Source organism: Macrobrachium nipponense, chromosome 10 (assembly GCF_015104395.2).
Source record: "Macrobrachium nipponense isolate FS-2020 chromosome 10, ASM1510439v2, whole genome shotgun sequence".
NCBI classification, from domain to species: Eukaryota; Metazoa; Arthropoda; class Malacostraca; order Decapoda; family Palaemonidae; genus Macrobrachium; species Macrobrachium nipponense.
This window is the reverse complement of record NC_087204.1, coordinates 100,970,174-100,992,615: the sequence shown is the minus strand read 5'-3', so window position 1 is coordinate 100,992,615 and position 22,442 is coordinate 100,970,174. Positions and strand designations below refer to the sequence as shown.

Genomic DNA, 22,442 nt, shown 5'->3' with positions numbered 1-22,442 from the left:
TAACTTTATAAAACGTTTTTTTTGTAACTGGTTACAACCTTCCATCCATCTCATATTCCTTCCAATAATTCTTAACATTATAAAGCTTTAATCCACGTTTTTGTAAAACTTTTTTTGTTACGGTTCAACCTCCATCCATCTCATATTCTTTCCCAATATTCTTAACATTATAAACTTTTTTTGAACTGTTATAACCTTCATCCATTCACAGCTTCCCCAATATTTAACATTATAAACTTTTTTTGTAACTGGTTATAACCTTCATGCCTCTCATTAATTTCCCAATATCTTAACTTTATCAACTTTTTTTGGGGTGAACTGGTTACAACCTCCACCATTCTCTTATTCTTCCCAAATTATTCTTAACATTATTAAAACTTTTTTTTGTAAACTGGTTATAACCTTCATCCATCTCAATTCTTCCCAATATTTTAACATTATAACTTTTTTTGTAAATGGGTCCAAACTCCATCCATCTCATATTCTCCCAATATTCTTAAACTTTATCAACTTTTTTTGGTAAACTGTTAACAACCTCCATCCATCTCATATTCTTCCCAATATTCTTAACATTATAAACTTTTTTTGTAACTGGTTACAACCTCCGTCTATCTCATATTCTTCCCAATATTCTTAACATTATAAACTTTTTTTGTAACTGGTTACAACCTCCATCCATCTCATATTCTTCCCAATATTCTTAGCTTTATCAACGTTTTTTGTCCCGGTTTACAACCCTCCATCCCTCATATTCTTCCCAATATCTACTTTACAAACTTTTTTTGTAACTGGTTTACAAACCCCATCCATCTCATTTCTTCCCAATATTCTTAACATTATAAACTTTTTTTGTAACTGGTTACAACCTCCGTCTATCTCATATTCTTCCCAATATTCTTAACATTATAAACTTTTTTTGTAACTGGTTACAACCTCCATCCATCTCATATTCTTCCCAATATTCTTAACATTATAAAACTAACTGGTTACACCCCTATATTCCATATTCTTCAATAATTCTTGGCTTTATCAATGTTTTTTGTAACTGGTTACAACCTCCATCCATCTCATATTCTTCCCAATATTCTTGGCTTTATCAACGTTTTTGTCACTGGTTACAACCTCCATCTATCTCATATTCTTAGCTTTATCAACGTTTTTGTAACTGGTTACAACCTCCATCCATCTCATATTCTTCCCAATATTCTTAACCTTATCAACTTTTTTGTAACTGGTTACAACCTTCATCTATCTCATATTCTTTGCTTTATCAACTTTTTTTGTAACTGGTTACAACCTCCATCCATCTCATATTCTTCCCAATATTCTTAACTTTATCAACATTTTTTGTAACTGGTTACAACCTCCATCTATCTCATATTCTTCCCAATATTCTTAACTTTATCAACTTTTTCTTAACTGTTTCTCAATATTCTTAGTTTATTTGCCGACATTTTTAGCAGATCACAACTCCATCTATACTTGCTATTCTTCTCAACGTTATTAACAACTACTTAGTTTCTCAATTTGAAGTTTCTAGCGTTATGCTTCAGAAGACGTTCGTGTTATTAACGAGCTGTCATTTACCTATACTTAACTGATGAGACGACATTAAGGAAGTGGCAATTACGCGTCGATTGAGAATGGAGGACTTATGATCCTCTCCCATATTGACAATCCTATCCCAAGTCTAAATTATAATTTAGCAGTGTTAAAAAAAAAAAAAAAAAAAGGCGTGAACTGACCTCCAGCTTACTAGGGGAGCGCGCTTAAAATATACGGTGTCAAATAGTGCGTTGTTTCACCAACGAAAATTGAAATAAATATACTTTGTTTTATTAGAAATAATTGTTCTGTACAGTTTAACATCATATACCTATTATAACTCTTTGTATTTCCTACTACTAAAGAATGATGTCAATGTTTAATAACAAAATTTATTAAAACAAATTTTTTTTATTTATTACTTTGTGAGTAATTCAGTTCAATGAAAAGGATAGTCACAGAAAATTTGGACTGCCAGAATTTTTTTTTTTTTTTTGTGGGGGGTGCCAAAGACTGTCCCCCACCCACCCACCCCCAACCCCTCGGTACAGGCCTGCATTAATTGTAAACCACATATTTACCTGGGAAAGAGCACAAGAATTATGACTCAACATCAGAAATGCATCTCATGAGCGTCTATACGGTTGCATAACCACCACCTCATTCTGAAATCAATTAGTTTATCACGAATGTCTTCCCTGCCTGAATGGAGTAGAGCAGAATCTAGATTTTTGGCAAAAGGCCCAGCAAGCGCTGGGGCCTACGATTGAATCCAGGTTAAAATGTCACAGGTAAAAAAGTCACAGAAAAAAAGTAACATTAATCTTTGCTAGATAGTGAACCCCAAGGGTAAATTTCAACCCGGTACGTATCTATGTTTCTTTGTTTGTTTGTATGGTGTTTTTACGTTGCATGGAACCAGCGGTTATTCAGCAACGGGACCAACGGCTTAACGTGACTTCCGAACCACGTCGAGAGAGAACTTCTATCACCAGAAATACACATCTCTCACTCCTCAATATTATGGCCGAGAATCGAACTCGCGACCACCCAGGTGGGACGCCAACACCATACCAACCACGCCACTGAGGCGCTTGTACGTATCCATGTATCTTACCTTTGTAAAGGCATGTTTAGCACAAGCCCGTTGGGGATGATCGTAAAATCATAAACAAAAGACTGTAGATATCATAAAGATAAAGACCACCCAAGAAATATTGTGAAGTTTCCCCTGTGACTATAATACCGCCCACCGTAAATGAATGTGACTTTTTCCCTAGCCAAAATTGTGACATTTTTCTTGTTATTTTTTTTTTCTGTGACTTATTCCAGCCCCTCTTTAATTAGGTCATTCTGAAATCAATTAGTTTATCACGAATGTCTTCCCTGCCTGAATGGAGTAGAGCAGAATCTAGATTTTTGGTAAAAGGCCCAGCAAGCGCTGGGGCCTACGATTGAATCCAGGTTAAAATGTCACAGGTAAAAAAGTCACAGAAAAAAAGTAACATTAATCTTTGCTAGATAGTGAACCCCAAGGGTAAATTTCAACCCGGTACGTATCTATGTTTCTTTGTTTGTTTGTATGGTGTTTTTACGTTGCATGGAACCAGCGGTTATTCAGCAACGGGACCAACGGCTTAACGTGACTTCCGAACCACGTCGAGAGAGAACTTCTATCACCAGAAATACACATCTCTCACTCCTCAATATTATGGCCGAGAATCGAACTCGCGACCACCCAGGTGGGACGCCAACACCATACCAACCACGCCACTGAGGCGCTTGTACGTATCCATGTATCTTACCTTTGTAAAGGCATGTTTAGCACAAGCCCGTTGGGGATGATCGTAAAATCATAAACAAAAGACTGTAGATATCATAAAGATAAAGACCACCCAAGAAATATTGTGAAGTTTCCCCTGTGACTATAATACCGCCCACCGTAAATGAATGTGACTTTTTCCCTAGCCAAAATTGTGACATTTTTCTTGTTATTTTTTTTTTCTGTGACTTATTCCAGCCCCTCTTTAATTAGGTCATTCAGAGCTGGAAGGGGATTGAGATTCAAAGGATTTGACAGGTATAACAGGAGGAGAGAGAGAGAGAGAGAGAGAGAGAGAGAGAGAGAGAGAGAGAGAGAGAGAGAGAGAGAGAGAGACTGGCAGTCGCATTATGAAACAATTGTTAGGCCAAGTTTGAGGAGAATAAGACGGAAGAAAGTGAATACGAACGGAGGTACATTAAATCAATGAACAGGGTAGCAGCTAGGGACGTAAGGAAACAACGCTGCAAAAGAACCTTACGTAATACATACAGTGCACCGCATGAGGTGCACTGATGGCATTAAGCCCTAAAGGAGGTTCCTCGCTTGAGATCTCGATAAAACCACTCCATTCTGCCTGTCCGGGGAAAGGAAAGAGGTGTGGATTAATTAATAGAGGTGAGTAATGGGTGGGTCATCATCGACTGTCATTTTTTATTGCCTTTTTTTTTACGGTATCTTCGTCCAATAAGCTTTCGTCGTCACTGGACACATCTACTTTCATTCCATCAATACTCATGAGAATCAATATTACTTTCCCTTCTTTATTAACGAAAAAATGACAAACAAGCAGCGAACGCATCTCACAATTGGCAGCTAATTAGGATTATCATTTGTAAACAATACTAGCAGCACCGCCATCTGTTGAGAGAAATCAACACTGCCACACGTTCTAGGAAACCTCAGATGTTTTTAGAAAGTTGAGTTAGGCAACGGGGGAATTCACACGGAATAATACGTATAAGTATTATCGAATCAAGTATGCTCGAGGAGAGACTGATGCTTGTCACCCAACTCTGTGTACCGAGACCTCTGGTTAAAATAAAAAAAATGGTCCACATATTTCCATCTGCGTTTTGTTAATAGTCAGACTTACTATATATGCTGGAATGATCAGTTCAGAAACTTGATTCATTAAGGCCACATTCAGCTTGCAAACAAAATATACGTAAACTTTGGAGGAAACCAGTGATTATTGTAGCAAGGGTCGGGGAGTTTATGTACTAAACTGTCACATTTTCTTGACTTAATCAATGAGGAGCCCTATAAATTACCCTGTGGAACACCACGCGTTATAAGTCTAATCTTCACAAACACCTCTTGCTTTAGAACATTCAAATACGATAAATACTGAAGTAATACGATCAAGTAGTACATAGCCTTTAGATCCTGAGTTACTAAGTCTGTATATAAGTGGTTAAGTTACAATATTTATGATTTTATGTAGTAGACTTTCCTATTTTCTTGACTTGAATCAATGACGGTCTCTATAAATTACCCTGTGGAACACCAGACGTTTTAAGTCTAAGGTTCACAAACACACCTCGTTTTGGATCATTTAAATCCAGTAACTACTTCAGCAATAGGATAAAGTACATATCCTTTAGAATCCTAAGTTATTAAGTTTGTACGTAAGTGCTTAAGCTACAAAGTTTATATACAAGTTCGTTTATAAACTTGAAGGGTAGCATTTAAGTAAACTGGAGTATGCCATAACTCTCCTTATTACTATAGTAGACTGACTATCACTTAACTTCTGAATCCAAGTTACTTACACAAGTTACTTACATAATCATTTAACAACGACACTTGCTCCTCCAAACAACCTTTATATATGTGACAGCAGGAAGACTTGAGACCCGGTATGCCATTGTTGCACTCAACGGTTGCACAATCACTTTGAAAGAGCAATAGCATAGCATGATTAGCCATTTTGGATGATAATAGTTTTTAGGGAAAATATTATTTATTATCGGCAAAATCTGCTGAATTTATACGGAAGTATCACGAACATTTTGCAATAATAATGCGAAAGCCTTATTATTATTATTATTATTATTATTATTATTATTATTTTTTTTTTTTTTTTTTTTTTTTTTTTTTTTTTTTTGCTCTATCACAGTCCTCCAATTCGACTGGGTGGTATTTATAGTGTGGGGTTCCGGGTTGCATCCTGCCTCCTTAGGAGTCCATCACTCTTCTTACTATGTGTGCCGTTTCTAGGATCACACTCTTCTGCATGAGTCCTGGAGCTACTTCAGCTCTAGTTTTTCTAGATTCCTTTTCAGGGAATCTTGGGATCGTGCCTAGTGCTCCTATGATTATGGGTACGATTTCCACTGGCATATCCCATATCCTTCTTATTTCTATTTTCAGATCTTGATACTTATCCAATTTTTCCCTCTCTTTCTCTTCAACTCTGGTGTCCCATGGTATTGCGACATCAATGAGTGATACTTTCTTCTTGACTTTGTCAATCAACGTCACGTCTGGTCTGTTTGCACGTATCACCCTATCCGTTCTGATACCATAGTCCCAGAGGATCTTTGCCTGATCGTTTTCTATCACTCCTTCAGGTTGGTGCTCGTACCACTTATTACTGCAAGGTAGCTGATGTTTCTTGCACAGGCTCCAGTGGAGGGCTTTTGCTACTGAATCATGCCTCTTTTTGTACTGGTTCTGTGCAAGTGCCGGGCATTCACTTGCTATGTGGTTTATGGTTTCACTTTTCGTATTGCACTTCCTACATATGGGAGAGATGTTATTTCCGTCTATCGTACTTTGAACATATCTGGTTCTTAGGGCCTGATCTTGTGCCGCTGTTATCATTCCTTCAGTTTCCTTCTTTAGCTCTCCCCTCTGTAGCCATTGCCAATTGTCATCGCTGGCTAGTTCTTTAGTCTGTCTCATGTATTGTCCGTGCATTGGTTTGTTGTGCCAGTCCTCTGTTCTTTCTGTCTTTCTCCTGTCTCTGTATATTTCTGGTCTTCGTCTGCTTTTATTAGTCCTTCTTCCCATGCACTCTTTAGCCACTCGTCTTCACTGGTTTTCAGATATTGCCCCAGTGCTCTGTTTTCGATGTTGACGCAGTCCTCTATACTTAGTAGTCCTCTCCCTCCTTCCTTTCGTGTTATGTATAGTCTGTCCGTATTTGCTCTTGGGTGTAGTGCTTTGTGTATTGTCATATGTTTCCTGGTTTTCTGATCTATGCTGCGAAGTTCTGCCTTCGTCCATTCCACTATTCCTGCGCATTATTATTATTATTATTATTATTATTATTATTATTATTATTATTATTATTATTATTATTATTATGAAGATGAACCCTACTCATATGGAACAAGCCCACCAAAGGGACCACTAACTTGAAATTCAAGCTTCCAAAGACTTATTATTATTATTATTATTATTATTATTTTTTTTTTTTTTTGCTCTATCACAGTCCTCCAATTCGACTGGGTGGTATTTATAGTGTGGGGTTCCGGGTTGCATCCTGCCTCCTTAGGAGTCCATCACTTTTCTTACTATGTGTGCCGTCTCTAGGATCACACTCTTCTGCATGAGTCCTGGAGCTACTTCAGCCTCTAGTTTTTCTAGATTCCTTTTCAGGGATCTTGGGATCGTGCCTAGTGCTCCTATGATTATGGGTACGATTTCCACTGGCATATCCCATATCCTTCTTATTTCTATTTTCAGATCTTGATACTTATCCATTTTTTCCCTCTCTTTCTCTTCAACTCTGGTGTCCCATGGTATTGCGACATCAATGAGTGATACTTTCTTCTTGACTTTGTCAATCAACGTCACGTCTGGTCTGTTTGCACGTATCACCCTATCCGTTCTGATACCATAGTCCCAGAGGATCTTTGCCTGATCGTTTTCTATCACTCCTTCAGGTTGGTGCTCGTACCACTTATTACTGCAAGGTAGCTGATGTTTCTTGCATAGGCTCCAGTGGAGGGCTTTTGCTACTGAATCATGCCTCTTTTTGTACTGGTTCTGTGCAAGTGCCGGGCATTCGCTTGCTATGTGGTTTATGGTTTCATTTTTCGTATTGCACTTCCTACATATGGGAGAGATGTTATTTCCGTCTATCGTTCTTTGAACATATCTGGTTCTTAGGGCCTGATCTTGTGCCGCTGTTATCATTCCTTCAGTTTCCTTCTTCAGCTCTCCCCTCTGTAGCCATTGCCAATTGTCATCGCTGGCTAGTTCTTTAGTCTGTCTTATGTATTGTCCGTGCATTGGTTTGTTGTGCCAGTCCTCTGTTCTTTCTGTCTTTCTCCTGTCTCTGTATATTTCTGGGTCTTCGTCTACTTTTATTAGTCCTTCTTCCCATGCACTCTTTAGCCACTCGTCTTCACTGGTTTTCAGATATTGCCCCAGTGCTCTGTTTTCGATGTTGACGCAGTCCTCTATACTTAGTAGTCCTCTCCCTCCTTCCTTTCGTGTTATGTATAGTCTGTCCGTATTTGCTCTTGGGTGTAGTGTTTTGTGTATTGTCATTTGTTTCCTGGTTTTCTGATCAATGCTGCGGAGCTCTGCCTTCGTCCATTCCACTATTCCTGCGCTGTATCTGATTACTGGCACTGCCCATGTGTTTATGGCTTTTATCATATTTCCGGCGTTGAGTTTTGACTTGAGTATCGCCTTGAGTCTCTGCATATATTCTTTCCTGATCGTGTCCTTCATCTCTTGGTGTTTTATATCTCCTCCTTCCATTATTCCCAGGTATTTGTATCCAGTCTCATCTATGTGTTTGATGTTGCTCCCATCTGGTAGCTTTATCCCTTCAGTTCTCGTTACTTTGCCCTTTTGTATGTTGACTAAGGCGCATTTTTCTATTCCAAACTCCATCCTGATGTCCCCAGATACAATCCTTACAGTCTGGATTAGGGTATCTATTTCCTTGATGCTCTTACCATACAGCTTGATGTCGTCCATGAACATCAGATGGTTGATTTTGTTGCCTCTTTTCTTGAGTTGGTACCCGGCATCCATCTTCTGTAGTACTTTTGTCATGGGAATCATGGCTACTACGAAGAGTAGTGGGGACAGTGAGTCGCCCTGGAAGATCCCTCTCCTGATATTAACCTCTGCTAGTCTTATTCCAGAGCTTGTAAGTATTGTATTCCAGTTGTGCATTGTATTTTTGAGGAAGCTGATGGTATTTTCCTCTGCCCCATATATTTTCAGGCATTCTATTAGCCATGTGTGTGGTATCATGTCGAAGGCTTTCTTATAGTCTATCCATGCCGTGCTTAGGTTGGTTTTCCTTCTTCTACTGTTCTTCATTACCATTTTGTCTATCAGGAGCTGGTCTTTTGTACCCCTACACTTCCTTCTGCAGCCTTTCTGTTGGTGGGGGATGGTGTTTGTCTCCTCTAGGTAGTTGTATAGCCTTTCACTGATGATACCTGTTAGTAACTTCCACATTATTGGTAGGCAGGTGATAGGCCTGTAGTTACTGGCTATTATTATTATTATTATTATTATTATTATTATTATTATTATTATTATTATTATTATTATTATTATTGTTGTTGTTGTTGTTGTTGTTGTTGTTAATTCAGAGGATGAAGAACCATATTCATATGCAGTACAGAGAGAGGACATCACTCATTAAAAACTAAATTAACAAATTATTAAATAAATAGCAAAAAAAATCTCGGTAAATTATTAGGATACAATGATTAGTATTAGGGTGTTATTGCATAGCATCTTCAGCTTGATCTTCTTAAAAGTTCCAACTGCACGACATTATAAGTGTACCACTTGAGAGCAACATATATATAAGTGTACTACTACTTGCGAACAACACTGATTTCGTACGTTTCACGGTTAAGTACCTACACGGCATTATTTGACGCTACTTAAAACTTTATTTCAGCAAACGTCATCCTTCGTCAGCAGAGAGAGAGAGAGAGAGAGAGAGAGAGAGAGAGAGAGAGAGAGAGAGAGAGAGAGAGAGAGAGACAATAGGTCTTCAATTTCGTAGAAGAGATTACAGGAAATATTAAGTGTTGTTTAATAAGGTGCCTTTATGAGAGAGAGAGAGAGAGAGAGAGAGAGAGAGAGAGAGAGAGCCTCTCCCGAATATTAACCAAGTCACCTTTGGCTGTGACGTGTCCCTTTGCACGGAGTCCTAAGGATGATAATGACTATACTGTAGAAGGATTCACGGTGAATTCTCCTCTCTTTATGTAAAACGTACTACGGGTGTGACGGAGTTACGTGACAGTGAGGGGGGGGGGGGGGGGGAGGAGGAGGAGGAGGGAGGTCCTATAATGATATACTAGAATCACGGCATCCTGACTGGCTGAGTGATTTTCCTTTCAGATGTTTAAAAACAAAATATAACAATGAAATAGCAGTCTTGGTAACTCTCCCAGCAAACCACTTTACACAGACACACACACGCACACACACACACACACTAATCAATAAAATATTTAAAACTACAGATTCTAACTCCCTTACATAGAGAATACGACAATTCAGCCATAAGTAACCACGTAATCCAAACAGTATTCGTGAAGTAATAATTTTTTTTGGCAAAAGTAGTCAACTAAGAATCTATACTGATTATATTAAACAGGAATACGTATCTAGCAAAGCTGCTATACATCATAACAATTCCGTAATTTCTTCGCATATTTATGGAATAATATTAATACCTAATATGCATGGACTGATGTGCGAATTATTCGTATAGGCTAAATACTTCTTTACCACAAAGCGTAAAGCCGATTTGCCACGCAAACTGAAGTTAATCAATCAATCATGGAGATGAACGTATCTGTATGTCTTGATCGTCACACGACCGTGATCAGAAAAGTTTTAACGATCACGTCAATCTAACTTCAGTTCACTTCTCCTCCTGAGAGACAGATAAATAAATCAATCAACAAACTTCCCCTTTTGCAATTGCGACGGAAGGGATAATGTCATTGCAGGCCATTTGTGAGGTATGTAATTTGGGCGGGAGACTCGTCATTCACATGAAATGCCACACACACACACACACATCTTTTTTTAGACTTCTGTAAAAAAAAATCATTGAGATGGCCTTGTCTGTCTGCCCTCCCTCAGATCTTAAAAACTAATGAGGCCAGAGGGCTGCAAATGGGTATCTCGACCATCCACCCTCCAATCATCAAACGTGCCAAATTGCAGCCCTCTAACATTAGTCGTTTTTATTTTATTCGACGTTAAAGTTTGCCATGATCGTGCGTCTGACAACGGTATGGGACATGCCTACAACGGGCCGTGGCTGAAGTTTCATAGGCCGAGCGCTGTACATAAAACTTTTTTTTCTCACTGAATACGATCTGAGTCGATCTACTTACTGGTAGTACTATACCTCCCTGTGAGTCTAGTGATATCTCCTACGGTTTCTTTTATTCATTGGGAAGGAGCAGGATTAAGTCCCTGATTAAATTACAAGTCACTTGGACAAGATAGCAATCGAGGAGACGCTCCGTAATCAACGGTTTGAAAAAGAAAAGGAGTTTGGTCTACAAGAGTTAAGTGGCACTGATAACCGAGCTACGTGATTGGTCTACTAGTCTTGGTTGCAAAGTTCACGAACGCTTAACTACAGGGCTGGCTGGTTGAGTGATTGGTCTCTTAAGTCAAAAATGAATCGTTCTTTCTCCTTGTGGCTTATTTATTTCCTCCTCCTCCTCCTCCTCCTCCTTACCTCTTCTCTCTTGCATACCAACAAGCTCTCTTCCGCTTCTTTCTCATTTCTACTAAATTTTTGAAGCCGTTTTCTGGATTTTTATTTGATTTCATACGTATACCAGACAATAAACAAAGAATTATAATGATCTGAGAGAGAGAGAGAGAGAGAGAGAGAGAGAGAGAGAGAGAGAGAGAGAGAGAGAGAGAGAGAGAGAGAGAGAGAGAGAGAGAGAGAGAGTTGCATTCTGGCACACATGAGCCCGTGACAATGACGTATCAAACAAACGACAATCGAATTTGAATTAAAATCAACAGGAAAAGCTGATAAATTCCTAAACTAGTGAACCTCTTTTCATAATTATAATGTCCAAGGTTAAACGTGATAGGCCTAGCTAACGTCTTCATTAGCAATTCTGTAGGCCTATGCGTCTTTTGGACGACAATATCTCCACTAGAATTTATTTTTCAGTTACTTCAAAAGACTAAAATAGAGTATTTGGCATTAAAAAAAATGTAGTATCCCGAAAATTGTGTCTTAGGGACATTTGATATATAGGCCTATCTCAAACTGTTTCTTTTTTCAGCCTAAGTTCAAGTATACTTTCACATCTATGTTATCCAAATTCTTAATACATTCTCTCTGACATTTATAATCTTACATATGCCCAGAGAGCTTCAAGATTTGTCAAAGTACAAAACCCTGCTTTCTAATTACCAATGGCTTCCGAGCAAGTTTAAACTTCTTCTGCGCAGGCGCGAGCGCACCGCAAACTCCTCCAGTTGCGCTTTCTTTGACTGCGCCTGCGCCTAGCTATACGTTCCTAAATGGCTTCCTTCTTTTCTCAAACGAATCAATCAATCAATCTTGGCGTGTCAACCGGAGGAAAAGGGTTGGAGGGATGTATATAAGCCTCAACAAAAGCCCAGATCTGTCATTAGGCCTAAAAGCCTCAAGCATTCTCCAGGTAACTCGAGCTTTTCATAATTATACTGATAAGGATGGCTGGTCTCTTGGTCTCTTTCATTATACTACTATAATTATGTCTGTTCTCTCTCATATCTTAGACGTATGTTATACATACTCAAATGTATTCATAAGCGAGCTGAATTCCATTGTACATACTATATACAAGTTTGTATTGATTAGAATATACTTTCTCAAAATAATTGCACACTAACATACACAAATATCGAGGGTTGAGACTTCTAAATTAGTGTTCTCATTCTCGAACAGTTTTGAGATAGTTAAACCTCTCACTCATTAGTATTTACGAGAATAGGTTTTTTTTTTTATAACACCGACATTCAATTTATCTATTTAATTATTTATTTATTTATAACGCTTGAAGATTTCCAAGGGCAAAAACAACAACATTGCTTTTGAAACGAAGATTTCGTCCAACATCGGCCTAAGGTATGTCATCGAGAAAAAAAATTACAATATATATAACTACTACTAAAGAATTGTTATTTTGCTCTTCCAACTTACATTATCTATTTGATATTTACTCATTTAAAAACTCTCTATATATTTTATATAATTTTTGTCTTCTTTTACTTTTTTAAAGTAATTTTTTTGGTTTACAAGAAATTAATATCACAATCTTTACTATTTTTCAGAAATCAAAATGTCGTAGCTGGCTAGGTTTTACATCTTGAACTGTTGAGTCCAAAATGAAGTGAAATTCGTAGGGAACTTAGTAATAATAATAATAATAATAATAATAATAATAATAATAATAATAATAATAATAATAATAATAATAGTATATTTGTACTAATTACTATATGAAGTGATAGTCAACCCTAGGCCATATTTAGACCACAAAACTGTATTTCTTGTCAATATCGTCTTCACTCCGCAATCATTCGATAGATTCTCTGTGAAAAGAAATAAAGAAGAGGAAATTGAAGTTATCTTTTGTTTGTTTGTTTGGCAAAAAGAGTTTTATTTCTATGTTTACAGGAGACAAAAGATGAGTCTATTAAAGACTATCTTGCTCGCGGCGCATTTGTTGTCTATCATGGCGACATCACTAGGACTATATTCATCGGGTACGTAGCGTTAAACTTTATTTTTAATATATATACTTTTTAATAAGTAGCGATTAATTTATAATATACACTTCACTTTACTAAAGTGAGCTACGTGAGTTTCATATGTTGAATATTGCACAAGCCATATTTATGCCTGGAGTCTATGCTTGCGGTTCATGGACTCTCTCTCTCTCTCCGAGACATACCCCATTTTGATGGTACTATACATTTTGACAAAGCAATGATTCTCTCTCTCTCTCTCTCTGTAAGACCTAAATCTTCACCATATCCCCAGAAGCGATCAGAATGAAGCCTGATTTAACGGAAATGGCAGCCGAGCCGATCAGAGACATTTTGGCGGAAATTACCGAGAATCGTTTCTCCACCATCTTCATCTCCGACGGCTACTCCGTTCATAGTAGTGTTTTAGAGGTAAGTACTAACTTTTAAAATTTTTGTTTTATAAATATCATAATTCAATCACAGAAACGAAAGGACTAGGAAAAACTACAGATAAAGTTCCTAGATTTTCTTAGTCTATTTTGTTTTCCAGCGAACTCAATAGTTTACCGGGCAGACAATGTTGGCATAATAATAGTTCTTTTTCGGACCAATATGAAATCCAGTTATCCATAAATAATCCCGCCTTATCTATTCATTACTAGTAACGTAACTAGAGAATTAGAATAATTTTCAATCATAAAAAGTAAATCATCAGAGCCATAGTCCAACTATGTAGGTTTATAGTACTACATTTATCGTTTCTCATTATTTCATTACCCATAAAGCAATGGCGCAATTATTCTAGTATCATGTTACTGACATATAACATCTGTTTTCGGACTGTCTATAGAAAATTGGGTCCTCTGCAGCGCCCCAAGGAATCGGTGTTATTGAGGTGTCTTCCAGTGACAACATTTCCAACATGGAGGCTGACTCGCCCGAGGTACTACTCTCGACGGCCAGAGAGGTACGAAATAAATGTGAAGGATACTACCGCACAAAGATATCGTTTATCAATTTAATTATTTGGCTAAATAATATAGAAAAGGGTGTATATAATGCAGCACAAGTGAGATAATTTAAGACAATTTAAGAAATTGCCGAGATAATAAGAAATTATTGACCGTCTTTTGTTTAAGTTTTTATTTTCATCCCCCTTAGAGGGGTTGGTACTAAAATACAGACAAAAGATTGCGAATTTCTCATTATCTCGGTTAGTTTCTCAAGTTATCTCAACTGTTTTGCATTATAAACACCTGTTTCTATATTTTTCAGCTTAATATCATATATTTACTTACATATATTATTAATAAACGATATCTCCGTCCTGCCGTCTCCCTCACATTACCAAAATTATTGACGTTTATATCCACGGTTCGTTTATCTTTCGGTAAAGTTGCCCAAGTTTTATTTGCCTCCTTAATTTACCTTTGCCGCTTGAGTTTACCCAAGTTATAATATGTAATATATATAATAATAATAAGTCTAATAATTACTTGCTCTATTTGCTGTCATGATGCCGCAGTGCCGTGGGAGACGTCGGGTGATAGCATGAAACAGTTCCGCAGGCATGACGCGGAAACAATGCAATCTTTAAAAGCATGAATATTACCAGACTTTTCCATTTCTATAATAAATTGATATACCCTGTTATCTATTTAAAATGATATTTTGTCTAGCAGAAAACCCCACTTTGGATTCCCCCATCACACTAGACTAAAGAGAGCAAACCAATGAGATGGTACTAGCCAATATTTCAAGATCGAATTTTACCATGAGGCATAAACCAAATGGGATATTTTACTGCTAAATTAGTACATAATTCTCGATACAGGTTCAACACGAGTTTTGCACTAACGATAGGCCTACTCATTCACCTCGTCAAGGCACAGGAAACAAATGAATAGGTCTAAACGTGTTTGTGATCCAACCTTCTTGGGGATCAGCAAGATAAATCTGTACGGTCACTCCAGATTTATTTAGCTGATTTTTGATAGGGTGGGATTCTCATTCATCTGTCATAAACATGATATAAATATAGGGGGTGAAGAATGTTTATCCTGCGGCCAATTTCAGCTGCGCAAACTGTCCTGGAAGACACTGGTGGTTGTGACGAGTAGCAACTCTTCGTTCTTAACGTCTTTTTCCAATTGGTCGTTGAGCAAACGCCTCGTGGGGCCTGAGACCAAGTTACTGGCAGTCACTCGCACCAACCAGGCAAACATCAATCAGATTCTCAGGAGCTCATGGACATTTTCCATGATGAATGCCATGGTACTCAATCTCGAGGGAGCTGGAAACGGAACGAGGTAAATCATCCCTTATGAGTTTTTCCTCTAAAGATGAAATCAAGAATACTGGAAACTATTTTTTTACTGCAGTTTTTACAGTAAGAAACATTCATCTGATTTTTATTAAACTGGTTTTAATCCACAGCTCAAATCTTCTAGTTTTGTCCTTAAATACTTGTTTGAACCAACATTCACATGAGGTGTTCCAGATGTCAAAAATAGTTTGAATTATATGTTGGAATAACAGCACCTGAAGTGCTCTCTTATTCACACAACAATGTCTGTAATGGGGGCACAATTTTCTGTGTCGAAAATGATGACAATGGTTGCAGGTCCACAATAATATCGTATGTGAAGTATAAAGTCTTTAATAGATAATAAAAGCTTTCGAACCTTGTACTAGGTTCATTTTCAGTCAAGTGAACATTATGACTTTAAAAATCCGTCGAAGTAAACTTCTGAACAGGACAATTCCACAACGACGAATGCAAATGAAGGAAGCACTCAACAGCCCAACTAGGCTGTTGAGCGCTTCCTTCATTTGCATTCGTCAATGTGAATTGTCCTGTTCAGAAGTTTACTTCGACGGATTTTTAAAGTCATAATGTTCACTTGACTGAAGATGAACCTGGTACAAGGTTCGAAAGCTTTTATTATCTATTAAAGACTTTATACTTCACATGCGATATTATTGTGGACCTGCAACCAATGTCTGTATTTTCAACGTCAATCAGAGAACTTCTTCCTCTTATGCCTTTCTTGAAGTGGTGCTCTCCCATATAACTGTAAACCTTCTTAATAGTAATGAACAATGACCTCAAGAGCTGAAACTCCACACTGATCTCTGTAATGTAGTTACTAAATATGAATTCTGGTAGCCAAAAACTGACCTCTGAACTGCAAGAAAAGGTCTCATGCGGCAAAAATGAACAACAAAATTAAAATCTTCCACAATACCATATTGAAATAGCGTTAAATTTACAACGGTCTTAACTTTACACACACCACTGTCGAGTGAAATAAGCATAAAACTTTACTGGATTATTTTCAGGTGTAGCCTCTACTCTCACATGCCATACTCGCCAAGAGGAAAGGATCAGATATACAAATTAGCAACCTGGAGAAAGAATAGGGGGTTTTCTCTCACCTCAGAACTTCAGATATTTCCCCCGAAATTTAACAAGTGAGTGAATTTCCTTAGACCAATGGTGAATTTCAATTATTTCATTTGTTTACAAGACTTCACATGTAAATCTAAATTCTGTAAGTCATTCTAAGGCTGGAGGCAACTTCACTGATATATTGAGAAATTTTTTAGTCTTTACCTCCCTTTAAAAAGTAATGCTTAACAGTCCAGAAATCAGTGGTAGACGAAACATGCAGTATTCTAAAGAATCATAATAAAACTACTACTTACAAATATTTCTAGATACTTGGGATAGTGCAGTTTACCCTCTTTTCCCCTAAACCAGTTTCTTTGGATTTGCTGTGCCAGTCACGGCTCTTCCATTTCCCCCATTTTGGGACGAGAAGAAACCACCTGGAAACAGCTCAGCTGTCACCTACTCTGGGACAGATTTCTACCTTCTGGATGCCATCGCCCAAGCGCATAACTTTACGATCTACGTCGTTCCGACAAAGGACTGGGGTGAGGTAAGTACTTCACTGGTCTACTTTCCAATTGTAAGGAAGCTTTAGGTATACTATAGACATTCACATCATTATGTGTTGTTATTATTTTTGAGTGCATTGTTCCCCCTGTATTCGCGGGAGATGCATACCTGACACCCCTGCGGATAGCCAGAATCTGCGAATACCTAGTTGAAACCTCTACAATCACAGTTAAAACTGCTTATTTTGTTAGTTAAAACTCAAGAAAAACCCATTAAAAATGTTTATACCTTTTTTTAAATAGTTTTAACACAAAAAGTGCATTTTATGATGGAATTGATAAAAAAAAGGAATTTGTGGATATTTCTCATTGAAAAATAGTACTGTGAATAAGTGCATTTCCCACGAATAATGGGTAGATATGGTCTACAGAGAAATCCGCGAATACAGGGGGTTCACTGTACTCTAACCAAACCATTAATAACAATAAATAAACCTGGAACCTAGACAATAAAAGGCTAATATCACAGAAAACCCAGGCTTCTATATAGAAATTCCTCTCCTTCAGGTACTGGACAAAGTCGAAATACGGGAGTCCTACATAGCCTCAGTCTTCCACGCCGTCCTGCCCATGCGCCTCAAGAGATTCGACTACTCCTCTGTATACGAGTACAGCTCCGTTGACTTCAGCTTTGCTAAACCAGAGGTGAAGCCGCAATGGCAGAGTCTGTATTACCCTCTCAGCCAAGGAGTTTGGATCTCCACTGGGGTGTTGCTCGTCATAATGGCAGGATTAGTGATTACGGTACGTTCTTCAAGGACCCCCAATTTTTAGCCATCATGTTTAAGAGAGCACGTGACTATGCTATATCTAACTATTCTAGACAGTGAATGGATGTCTGAAATTTTCAAATCAAATTAAAGTACACAATTCATTCTCGCGATTTTAACTTTCAGTTTTACTTGCTTCTTGCTGTATAGCTGACACTTCACTTATCAAGTTCTGCTCCTCATTCTTTTACATAACAATGCTAATAAATTATAAAAGCCCATGGCAATTCTTTGCTAAAATAAAAAGCAAACTATCATGATTTATACAAGACTTACTTCAATCAAAATTTCATCGCTGCCTACAAAATTCCAGTTCGTTCGAGTTTCCGACTCTTTCATGGAAAAGAACAGACTAGATACTGGAACAGCCCTTCTCGAAACACTGGGAACACTTCTGGGGCAGAACCTGTCTCACGGCTTTCCGAAAAGTCAGTCGTGGAGAGTCTTGCTCGGGTTCTGGATGATCTTCGCCTTCATCTTCGGCTCCGCTTTCCGGGGGAATCTGATTGCTTATCTTACACTTCCCAAGTATCCTCCACGACCTGAGAATTTGAAAGAACTACTGAGAGTGGCTGAAAGGTACAGTGCACAAAATATCATAATTAACCCCATATACAGCAGTTGATTCAAGTGCATAGGAGTACGTTGCACTAATAAATGTCTTTTAATATTATTGCAACTAGTTTATTTAGGACTATCCAAAATATCATAGCCAAATAACCTTACATACACCAGTTGATCTCCAGTGTGAGGGAACAACTTTCATTGAAAAATAATCTTTCAATGTTACTGCAACTAATCTGATTATGTTTATGTTATTAAAACTTTTAATTACCCTCTAATTATGCTACTGACTCTCTGTGACTTACGTACCGTTTTCAGGATAACGATGCCACCATATGGGAAGGACTTCAAAGCATTTTTCAGCCAGTCAGATTCTGAGGACTTCATAAAACTTGCGAAGCTCATGCAAATTGTGCCATCAGTCCATGAGGGGCAAGAACAGGCTCTCCAAGGGAGGTAGGTACACTGAGCCAAAAGCAAACTTCAATCCTCTCTTTACGCCCTAAAAGAATGCACTTTGTATTTTACTATATTTCATTTATAATTTTTGTCTATTTATTTACTGATTTATATTTTATTTCTTTTCTAATACAGTAACTGATGTTGTCTGCCTGTATTCCCTATTACATTCTGTAAGTTCTCTCAAATGAATGTTCTTTGGAACCTTGAAATTGAAGTCACTAGCCCCTGTAGACTTGTTCCGCATGAATAGGGGTTAATCTTCTGAATAATAATAATAATAATAATAGGGTACTGTCATGTGTAACTTTCAATTTCACCCTCACTGATTTTCAGGCAAGGCCACTTGGACACACGTCGTTACCAGGAGCACTACATTGCACAGTTCCACACTCGTATCGATGGGTCTACAAAACTCTATGTTGCGCGAGACGGCGTCTTGCCAGGGAAATCCGCTTGGCCTCTACCCCATGACGCTCCCTATGCACCAGTCATTAACAGAGGTCTCATCGCTGTGCTTGAGGCAAGTTGACGTTTATTCCACACTGTTTTACTACAGCTTTTTATTACTCTACTTTGCTATCATAACATGTTTCTCTCTTTGGGAATATTTCACCGATGACTCCTTCAAAGCCTTTAACCAAACACAATAATTACTACTACCGTATCTAGTTTTAAATTTACACTCAGTGACTACAGAATGGAATATTCAATTTAGGACAAAGGCTAGGCGCTGGGACCTATAAGGTCATTCAGCACTGAAAGGGAAACTGAGGGTAAAAAGGTTTTAAAGGCGTAGCAGAAGGAAAACCTCGCAGTTGTACCATGAAACAATTGTTAAGGGAGGGTGGAAAGAAAGATGGAAGAAAGAGAATATGAACAGAGGTACAATAAAAGGAATGAAAGAGGTGGCAACTAGGGGTGAAGGGATACTACAAAGAACCTATGTAATGCCTACAGTGCACCATATGAAACAAACTAAGAATATTATACTGTAAATTTATTTACATTTCAAATTATATGTAATTCTACAGTATACTGCAAGAAATAATCTTGCACATTATCCCTTTGCATGGCATTCACTATGTATATATAAGACTTCAATAATGATGGAGGCCTCACTTTCCCAGCAAACATATCCACAGTACTTATGATCATAATTTTTCCAAATATATTTACGGCTGCAAATCAGTTACCTAGTCTTTCTAAAAAAATGTACAGGTTCTACAAACTCTTAAGGCCATAATTTGTTCATTACTGATGTATTGATGTATGCATTGCTATAACATAGCTGATATTAAATGCAAATTAGGTGACAATGTACATCAATCTTCATAGTAACAAGAAAATTTCCCTGATTATGTACTACTGCAGAATAATCAAGAGTAATATATAACACTCATACATTTTAAAGATAATTTGTTCTTAATGGCATACAAGCTACCTCTCTCTATTGACTTCCAACCACAGGCAGGCCTCTACGAACACTGGAGCAAGCAGCTGATCGAGGAAACGAAAAGTGAAACGAGGCGTAGGCTACGAGAAAAGCAAGCGATGATGGTACAAGAAGGGATCACTGATCATTCAACAGATAGTAGTGGTCAAGCTACCATGGCATTAACCCTGGTCCACATCCAAGGACCCCTCATGCTGCTACTTATTGGTCACATTTTAGCTCTATCTGCCTTTGCTTCAGAATATGTGTTGTCTTTTTATGTGAAAGTTTGACATTTCTAACCGTTTTCTCCATTGACATTGCACGACATAACTCAATCATTCAAATCTTATGGGACTCCAATTTGTAGGAACAGCACCTAACATTTCTTTCGCCTTGTAGTACAATGTAATAATCGAACCTTCCAAATTCTACCGTTGGTGCTGTTTTCATATTTCAGTATCTACAATGTTAATCTTTGATTACCATAGTAGATTTCTACCACTGAAAATACACTTGATTAATCATATGTGACCCCCTCCCTTATTTTGCACTTATAAACAAGGATGTACGGTATGTTCAGTAACCATCTTGTAAGGTTTCTTTCCACTTAATACATGCAAAATTCATCAACAAATAATTAGCATAAAAAGACATCCAGAAATTAAATGGTTTTTTTTTTTACAAAGCATAAAATGACATACATACATGCAATTAAGAATTGTAATATTTTTGTTTAACTGAAAAACAAATACGTATATATTTTTAAGCTTAATAATGTCAACAAAAATTAGTAACTTATTTATTTCACAAAGCATAAAATGACAACTACGCACTAGTATCCAGAATTGCAATATTACTGTTTAACTGAAAGAACATTTTTAATACATTCTGTAACACAATCAGATTCAACAGTAGGCAGCCATTCAACCAAACAGCATGAATATAATGGTAAACCATATCTACTTCCCTTAAAATTTTCAATAAATGAACACTAAAATGACGAACTATGAACTTTAGCACAGACATTTTCAAGAAATATAAAGTGTACATCAAGTACATCAGACAGTGACATTTTCCACATATTATGATCATTGTACTAACACCAGTAAAACTATGAAGCATGGATGGTGACTTTATTTAAAACCTCTGATGAAATTATATCATCTCTGGATGTCAGTAAAAATGATAATAAGACACAGCATACAGTATATTGATAACTAAGATTAATAATCACATCATATCTAAAAGTTCAATACTTCTCTAACAGTCTTCAGAGAAGCTTAGCCTAGACTTTACGACTTCAAGAAGAGTGTGTCATTAAAAGGCTAATTTCCGTAGTGAATTCACCCTGTATGCTATGCTTTCTTAAGACAAATAGCTCCCAATTGCAGTCTTGAAGATAGTGGAAGATAGTCTAAAACTCTTGAGATTACCTCTTTATCTCATTGTATACTAAAAGAAAAATTGGCAATTATAATCGTGGTTGTATTTACTTCAGTTGTATCAGTACTGTCACTTCTGGGCTATGAACATTTTGCCATTGATTTCCAAGTAAACATCATCTTGGATTTCTGTCTCCAGTTACATTAGTTAATGACTATGGAAGAATGTATGAAGTTTGGGCCATACAGCATGACTGACTTGGCAAGATGGTAGGAATTTCACTCACTATGTTTAACTTTATTTCCATTGTATTTTTTGTCATAAATTATTTACTATTTCTGGTTGTATACACATTATATACTGGTAAGCCTGAGATACAGAATTATTGTACATACAATTACCATAATATCTTTTCAAGCTGCTTTCCAAAACATACAAATGAAACTGTGGCTCTGTATATGCAACATGAAAGCTTCCATGTCTCAAAATATACTTGGGCACCTGATAATACCACTACAAGGCAACAATAACAGTGCTAACTTTGGACATGAACACAATCATCAATGGGACAGCTTGTCCAACTAAACAAGTCCTCAATATGCTTAGCCAGTCCTCTGCAGGATTTCAGTTTTTGAGACTTCTATTCCTTTAGGAGTGTATACTTGGTTATGACATAGATGACAATGATCTTAGTCTGTCTCAGTTATGCTCATCTTTAAATTTTCACCTTAAAATACAATAAAAAGTGGCATACCAAAATTATGAACTATGG

General features: G+C 37.3%; 1 protein-coding gene across 4 annotated transcripts; it reads left to right on the top strand.

The window, feature by feature from the left end:
* The first annotated feature begins 11,780 nt into the window (after nucleotides 1–11,780).
* LOC135223812 (ionotropic receptor 93a-like) lies at nucleotides 11,781–21,410 on the top strand. 4 transcript variants are annotated; one of them, XM_064262638.1, is made up of 13 exons: nucleotides 11,781–12,018; nucleotides 12,403–12,467; nucleotides 13,020–13,108; nucleotides 13,389–13,522; nucleotides 13,944–14,060; nucleotides 15,170–15,402; nucleotides 16,436–16,567; nucleotides 16,857–17,037; nucleotides 17,564–17,800; nucleotides 18,140–18,405; nucleotides 18,709–18,846; nucleotides 19,186–19,376; nucleotides 20,324–21,410. In XM_064262638.1, the coding sequence occupies exons 1-13, from the start codon at nucleotides 11,953–11,955 to the stop codon at nucleotides 20,575–20,577; spliced, it is 2,103 nt and encodes a 700-aa protein (XP_064118708.1). In that variant the 5' UTR covers nucleotides 11,781–11,952; the 3' UTR covers nucleotides 20,578–21,410. The 4 variants fall into 4 exon arrangements, with proteins under 4 accessions (XP_064118708.1, XP_064118707.1, XP_064118710.1 ...); XM_064262637.1 differs by having other exon boundaries at nucleotides 13,386–13,522; XM_064262640.1 differs by lacking the exon at nucleotides 12,403–12,467 and having other exon boundaries at nucleotides 11,782–12,018.
* The last annotated feature ends 1,032 nt before the right edge of the window (nucleotides 21,411–22,442 follow it).

Excerpts from the sequence above, each read along its gene's own strand:
- LOC135223812 (XM_064262637.1), top strand. The coding sequence starts at position 11,953 with ATGTATATAAGCCTCAACAAAAGCCCAGATCTGTCATTAGGCCTAAAA. Across the intron at positions 12,019-12,402 it reads AAGCCTCAAGCATTCTCCAG|ATTTCCAAGGGCAAAAACAA; the intron begins GTAACTCGAGCT and ends TAACGCTTGAAG. Across the intron at positions 12,468-13,019 it reads TCGTCCAACATCGGCCTAAG|GAGACAAAAGATGAGTCTAT; the intron begins GTATGTCATCGA and ends CTATGTTTACAG.